The 7,272-nt window shown below is 37.4% G+C and overlaps 1 protein-coding gene across 1 annotated transcript; it reads left to right on the forward strand.

Annotated features, from left to right (window-relative positions):
* The first annotated feature begins 1,164 nt into the window (after positions 1–1,164).
* On the forward strand, positions 1,165–4,725 carry LOC145819311 (uncharacterized). Its single transcript, XM_082913291.1, has 5 exons — positions 1,165–1,193; positions 1,277–2,822; positions 2,916–3,544; positions 3,636–3,920; positions 4,002–4,725. Exons 1-5 carry the CDS (start codon positions 1,165–1,167, stop codon positions 4,723–4,725), a joined length of 3,213 nt encoding a protein of 1,070 aa, XP_082769417.1.
* Positions 4,726–7,272: the final 2,547 nt, after the last annotated feature.

A 7,272-nucleotide genomic window follows, 5' to 3' on the forward strand; every position in this document is an offset into this window, starting at 1 on the left:
TGAATTTTTTTTTTATTTATACATTTGCCGACTATTTTTTTCGTCACCAATAGTCGATCTTTTGGCGACCACAGAGTTTAGTCGCCAAAAGCATATTTGAAAAAAAAACAAAAATTACCCTCTGTGCCTGAGACCTCCCACGTTTCAAACCTAAGACCTCCAGGTTCCAAAGCTTTACAACACACTCTCCCCCCACCATGCCACTAAACCATCACATGAATAAAATTGCAACATATATTATTTATATATTACTTGACCGGTGTTAATACAAAACTATATATATAAATATAATTATATATATTCAATATAATTTATGTAAAAAATAAATTATTTACTAAAAAAAATTTACATCACTTTTGGCGACTAAATCCATTATTTAGTCGCCAATTCTATAATTTTGGGCTACTAATTAATTTTCCGTCTCTAAAGAAATATGTTCCGCCTAAAAACTACCCCTTTTGGCTACTAAAGTGAATTTTAGTCGCCAATTGACAGTTTTTAGCTACTAATTTTTTTTTAGTAGCCAAAAAGCCTGACTTTCAGCGACCAAATTGTTTTTAGTCGGCAAAACACATAGAATCAGCGACCAAACTGTTTTTTAGTCGGCAAAAGCTATACTTTTGGCTACTAAATGTTTTTAGTCGCCAAAAACCTTAACCTTTGGCTACTAAAATTTTTTTAGTCACTAAAACCCCTATATTCGGCTACTAAACTGACTTTTAGTCGTTAAAACCCTTCTATTTGGCGACTAAAGTCTTTCAGTCGGCAAAAGTGACCAATTTTGGCGACTAATTCCATTTTAGTCGCCAATTCTACTACTTTCAGCGATGAAAAATCCAGTTTTAGTCGACAAATCTGCTTTTTGTTGTAGTGTAAGTTGTGTTATGTGAATTAAAACTTTAAGAGAATCCAAAGTAATTATGTTAAAATTGTGGAATTTTCTATATTTTCTCAAAACAAGAGGGGAGGTCAATGCAATACCCAGAAAGAGTCTTTGTTTTTTTGTTTCGCGATATTTTTGTTTTTTTTTTCTCTCATTAAATTGCTTTAAATTGTTTTTGTCCCTCTTTTTTCATTGGAAATGGACTCATTTATTTGGGTTTGGATCCAGAGATTACATGTAGCTCTAAGCACAATCGTATCCAAGAGATTACCTAGGTCTACATGGATAAATCCTGGGTGCATCTTTCAAGGTTTTTTTTCTCAAACACAATAACTTTTAAGCTTTTATATGGTCATTTTATTAGAATAATAAAGTTTGATGTAAAATTATCAGAGTGTCGAAGGATTATCTGGATGGAGCACGCAAGTTTGTAGATATAGCTAAGGCGAATGTAGGGAATCTCGAAATGATCGTTTGCCCTTGTAGAAATTGTCGAAATTTATCTCACCAATTTTGTGAGATTGTGTACGAGCACGTGGTCATGGAAGGGATGGATCCTAAATATACTTCTTGGTTCCTTCACGGGAAACAACTAATTGCATCGTCACATCAGGAAGATGTTGAAATTTCAGATACACATAAGATGTTTAGAGACGTGCATTTTAAAGATGATGATTTTGCAGAGTCTACAAGTGAAAGTAGAGAGAGAAAATTAACACAATCATTAGAAGATATTGACACTCCTTTATATCCAGGGTATACAAAGTACACTAAATTCTCAGCAATTGTTGCTTTATACAAGCATAAAGCTGCACATGATCATTCTGATGAACTTCTTCGAATAGTGTCTGATATGCTACCAGAAGATAACACGCTTGTCAAATCTATATATTCAGCAAAAAAGATGCTCAAAGCCTTTGATCTAGGATATGAGAAAATCCATGCTTGTGTGAATGATTGTTGTTTGTTTAGAAAAGAATTAGAGCTTAAGGAGACGTGTCCGAAATGCAATTATTCACGTTGGAAAGTAGATAAACGCACTAAGAAGATTAAAAAGGGGGTTCCTGCGAAGGTGTTGCGATATTTTCCAATAATACCAAGATTTAAAAGGATGTTCAAGTCACAAGAGAGGGCAAAGCAATTAACGTGGCACTCCTCTCACAAAAGCCAAGATGGCAAGATGAGACACCCAGTTGACTCATTGGCATGGGAATCAATCAATCAAAAGTGGCCTTCTTTTGCATCAAATCCACGAAATCTTAGACTTGGTCTTTCAACAGATGGGTTTAATCCTTTTGCCAATCTTAGCTCAAAGTATAGTTGCTGGCCAGTGATGTTAGTCACATATAACCTTCCCCCATGGTTATGCATGGCAAAGGAAAATATCATGTTGACATTACTAATTCCAAGGCCAAAGCAACCAGGCAACAACATAGATGTTTATCTAGAGCCGCTTGTGGAAGACCTAATAGAATTATGGATTAATGGTGTCAGGGCTTATGATGCTGCCAACAACTCCATGTTTAATTTGAAGGCTATTTTGATGTGGACAATAAATGATTTTCCAGCTTATGGAAACTTAGCTGGATGCACCATAAAGGGAAAAGTTGCTTGTCCAATATGTAGTACTGACACATGTTCACAATGGTTGAGTAATAGTAAAAAGACTGTGTACATGGGCCACAGGCGATTTCTTGCACCTGACCATCCATTTCGGATGAAAAGAAGTTGGTTTGATGGAAAGCAAGATCTTCGAGGGAAGCCTAAACCATTAAATGGTTCTGATGTTTTCATTGTAGTTAAAGACATTGAAAATAATTGGGGAAAAGCAACAAAGGAGAGAAAAAGGAAAAAGTCCCAGACCATCAAAGAAAAAGAGCCAGTTTGTGTTCAACCATGGAAGAAAAAGTCCATATTTTTCAATTTACCATATTGGGATGTAAGTCTAAAGAAAGTAGAATTCCTATTTTCAAAATTAGTTGAATTTGTTATTCTTATTTTTTATAGAATGAATATTTGATTGATGTTACAGGTGTTACTTTTGCGTCATAACTTGGATGTAATGCACATTGAGAAGAATGTTTGCGAAAGTATCATTGGCACACTATTGAATGTGAAGGGGAAATCAAAGAATGGCCTTAAAGCTCGTAAAGATTTGGAAGAAATGGGCATTAGACAAAAATTGCATGTGGAGAACAGAGGAACTCATTTTTATTTGCCACCGGCATCGCATACACTTTCAAAAGTCGAGAAACAGATCTTTTGTTCTAGGTTACATGATTTAAAGTTTCCTGATGGTTATAGCTCCAATATTGCTAATTGTGTTTCATTAGAAGAGTGTAAGCTGATAGGCCTCAAGTCACATGATTGTCACGTCTTGATGCAACAGTTGTTGTCAATAGCGTTGAGAGGACTTTTACCAGAGGGACCAGGGAATGCAATATTTCGATTGTGCACTTTTTTCAATCAAATATGTCAAAGAGTGATTGATAGGAATAAATTAGAACTACTCGAAGAAGATGTTGCTGAGATTTTATGTATGTTGGAAAGGTTCTTCCCTCCATCATTTTTTGATATTGTGGTTCACTTGACAATCCGTCTAGGACAAGAAGCTCGCATATGTGGACCAGTGCAATTTCGTTGGATGCACTCATTTGAAAGGTGAGGTGTATATCACTTTTTATTATGTATATCTATTGATGTATTTGTCAAAAAAGCTATTAACCTGAATATTAATTATATTATGGTCTAGATATATGAAGATACTCAAGGGATATGTTAGGAATCGTGCAAGACCTGAGGGATGCATAGTGGAATGCTATATAGTTGAAGAGTGCATGCAATTTTGTAGTGGGTACATGAAGCAAGCAACTGAAATAGGTGCTCGACATAACCGCAATGAAGAATTTGAAAATGAAACAATACTAGAAGGATGCCCGATTACGTTGGGGAATTCAATCATGATACTTGATGATATGTTACAAATTGCTCATTGTTGTGTGTTGATAAACAGTTCTGAAGTCCAACCATATTTAGAGTACGTATGATAACATAAACATCTATTACTAATTGAGTGTTTATATGATATATTTATCTCACAATTTGCCTTCCTTATTAGAATGCATGCGGAGGAGCTTAAGCTTTTGGACAGACGTTTCTTGAGGGATGCCGCTCTACTACATTCTAGACAAATGAACACTTTTTCTCAATGGTTGAAAGCAAAGATTGAATCATGTGGTAATGAGGTTTCAGATAGATTGAAATGGCTTGCAGCTGGCCCAAGAAAACATGCAACGTCTTATTTGGGCTATGTCGTTAATGGGCATCGCTTTCATACAAGTGATGTCCAAAGGTCCACACAAAATAGCGGTGTTTCCATTGAAGCAGAAACTATTTGTCGATCTAGTAAAAAAGACATTGCACAAGTTATTGAAAAAATCTATTTCTTTGGGGTTATCAGAGACATAATTTTGTTGGATTACTACAAATTTCAAGTTCCTTTATTTAAATGTGACTGGGCAACGACTGGAAACTGTGTCAAAGTTGAAGATGGATTTACATTGGCCAACATCCAACAAGGACGAAATCCATTTGAGAGAGATCCATTCATTCTAGCATCACATGCAAAACAAGTGTTTAATTTGAGGGATAATGATACATCTAGCTGGGAAGTTGCACTTAAAGCACCTTCAAGAGGCTTTCGTGATTTGGATATGTATGATGAAGATGCCTATATGCCATCTGCACCTATAGATGCATCTAGACTTGGTGCAAATACTAATGATGAAGATGAGCACTACGTGAGGATGGATTGTGAGGGTGTGGAAGTGTTGCATGATTAATGATAAGTAGGAACATTTGATTTTCATATAACTAAATTCTTATTGGGCTTGACTAGTTCTTCTTTACTTGTCGTTCTTTTTATTTTTTCCTTTCTATATAATTTCACTAGCTATTTTCTTTGAAGTTAATATGAGTGAATATACTTGTAAGGTGAATATTGTGCAGTCTTCGAAATCAATATTATCAAGAATTTATTTTTTGGTTTATAAAGAATTATAGTTTGGCTTGTAAAGTTTATGTATTGATGTTTGATTTGAAATTTGTGGTTTTTTAAATTTTATATTGGCCATACCGTTTGTGACTTGTGGATGGGTTGTCTTGTGCTTATCATTAGGAAATGTGTCTCTTATAATTTCTCGTAATGTTTGTAGACGCGCCCGCGTGGGCCTCGCTACAGTTCGGACTCGATTTGCGTCACGGTTCTAAATCTGAACCAAAGAGTCCAAATCTGGCAAATCGTTTTGAGAAATAGATTTTTGAAAAAGTAGTGCCAAACATGGACTGCTTTGCCAGATACAGAGTCGCCACCTAAATATTTTTAAAATGGGGAATTTAGGAAACCCTGACTCGGTGCTGAAGGCCACATGTCCGTCATCACCGGAGTTGTCTCGGCTCGGGAGCTTGGGTACGATCGGGGAAGGTCAACTATGAGCACCCCCTTTCGCCCGGTCCGAAGACCGGCCTCTACTAACCGTGATATCCGTTTTTGAAAACTTTATGTGTTCTTAAACCAATTGTTAGCCTAGAATTACTATGTCATGCGCGCAGCAAACAAGTATAGACCAAATCGCTCAAATTGGAATAAAAAAGCATTTCATGTTTGTTTTGAAAATGGTTTGCTACTCGCAAGTAGGCTAAAATGCAGATTTTGCCACCGTCAAGTGGGCTTTTGGAAAAGACGGTTTTGCCACTATCCGGTGGGCTTAAAACAAATATAGCTTTAACGCACTATCCCAATTTAAGCAATTTGACCTCCACCCATAGGCATTCAAGCAATTTATCTCATGTAAACACTTAGCCGTATGGCAAGCATACTATTATGGCAACATTCACACGCATGTTGGATGCTAAAGCATAACTACTTACATTGTACTCCGTGCCAAAACAATAAACTAGTTAGCAAATGTGCGTGTCCTAGTTCATGTTATTTTGCCTAATGCAACACATACAAGATGCAATTTTAGTCAGGCTCGGTTAACCTAAATATGGCATACGATATGCAACCAACTGATTCATGTATTCAATTTTGGAATTTGAAAATACGAATGCGGTCAGTATGATGTACCGAGCCCGGTGCATGTCAACAGATGCATGAATGCACGCATGCATATCATAAGGTATGCTAATTTCAAAAATGCCCTAATCTACCATCATAAGCAGGTAAATAAAAGGGAAGAAAGAAATGGGGATTGGAAGACATACACACACTCACCCACACTTATTACATGTTTACCCTCACTCAGAGGGTCCGAATTAATATTACAGTCCCAAATAATAAACAAATAAAATTATTACAAAACAAAAAAAATATTCTAATTTAATTTAAAGGAAAGGTGGCGAAGGAAGGAAAAGGGTAGCCGCAGCCTCTGCCTCGGGATGCGCGAGTGATGCATGCTCGAATCCGCCTCGTCTAGAAAACCCGTACTGTACTCATGTCGCCTCTGTTTGTACTGCCTTGTCTTTCTGAAAATTGCCAAAGTACTGGAGCAAGTTCCTTGCGTCCTGCAGAGCACCACCGGCCGGACAGAATTACCACCGGCACTTCACAGTTCCCATCGGCACTTTATTGGATTCATCGGCACTCCAGATAGTGCCGGTCGGCACTAAATTCTGCCGGTCGGCAGAAACTTCCTGCAGAAGACAATTTGACAGCAAACAGAGAACAGACAGTGCATGGTATGGAGTTCTTGGACACATGTAAGCATGGTCCTACTTCTTATCATATTTTGAACTCAAAGAAGCATGACCTTCGACCTTTGAGCCATCAATGGTGCATGATGACTCGAGGGATCAAATTTGCCACTTAATGTAAGGATGTATGCAACAAACAACATGAAAACCGAGGCCTTATCAAGTTGGAGTCAAAGGTCCCGATGACCGGGAATCGAGGCACATTGCATCACTTGAAGTATGAATGGTCCTTGATTCCCACACTTAGTTTGACACCCCAAACCAAGTAAATGCAATGCATGTAATGCTCAACAAGGCTCAAATGTATCATGCCACCAAGATGTAGAGCACAACAAGCATTATGCAACCAACATGACAAATGTATAATACCAAGCATACAAGATACAAACATGATGCAAACATGGACCAAATTGACCATGGGATTGATGTGCTACAAGGCTTAATGGAGCAACCATGCAACAAACATGGAGCAAGCATGCAAGAGGGCTTAAAATGGCAAAGGGGCAGGCCCTCACCCTTCTCAAAACAGTGGCCAAAAGTGCTCAAAATGATGGACAATCAACTCATGTTAACAAGCAAACTTATGGTCCCAAAGTTAAGGCACAAAAAGGAAACATTTCACCCTCATTAACATG

Source organism: Camellia sinensis, chromosome 2, assembly GCF_055761805.1.
Source record: "Camellia sinensis isolate YWXY chromosome 2, ASM5576180v1, whole genome shotgun sequence".
Classification (NCBI taxonomy): domain Eukaryota; kingdom Viridiplantae; phylum Streptophyta; class Magnoliopsida; order Ericales; family Theaceae; genus Camellia; species Camellia sinensis.

What these genes read in the sequence shown, in the direction of transcription:
- LOC145819311 (XM_082913291.1), top strand. Translation starts at nt 1,165, where the DNA reads ATGGATAAATCCTGGGTGCATCTTTCAAG. An exon ending in TCCTGGGTGCATCTTTCAAG is followed by an intron (nt 1,194 to 1,276) that starts GTTTTTTTTCTC and finishes TAAAATTATCAG; the next exon opens with AGTGTCGAAGGATTATCTGG. An exon ending in GAAGTCCAACCATATTTAGA is followed by an intron (nt 3,921 to 4,001) that starts GTACGTATGATA and finishes CTTCCTTATTAG; the next exon opens with AATGCATGCGGAGGAGCTTA.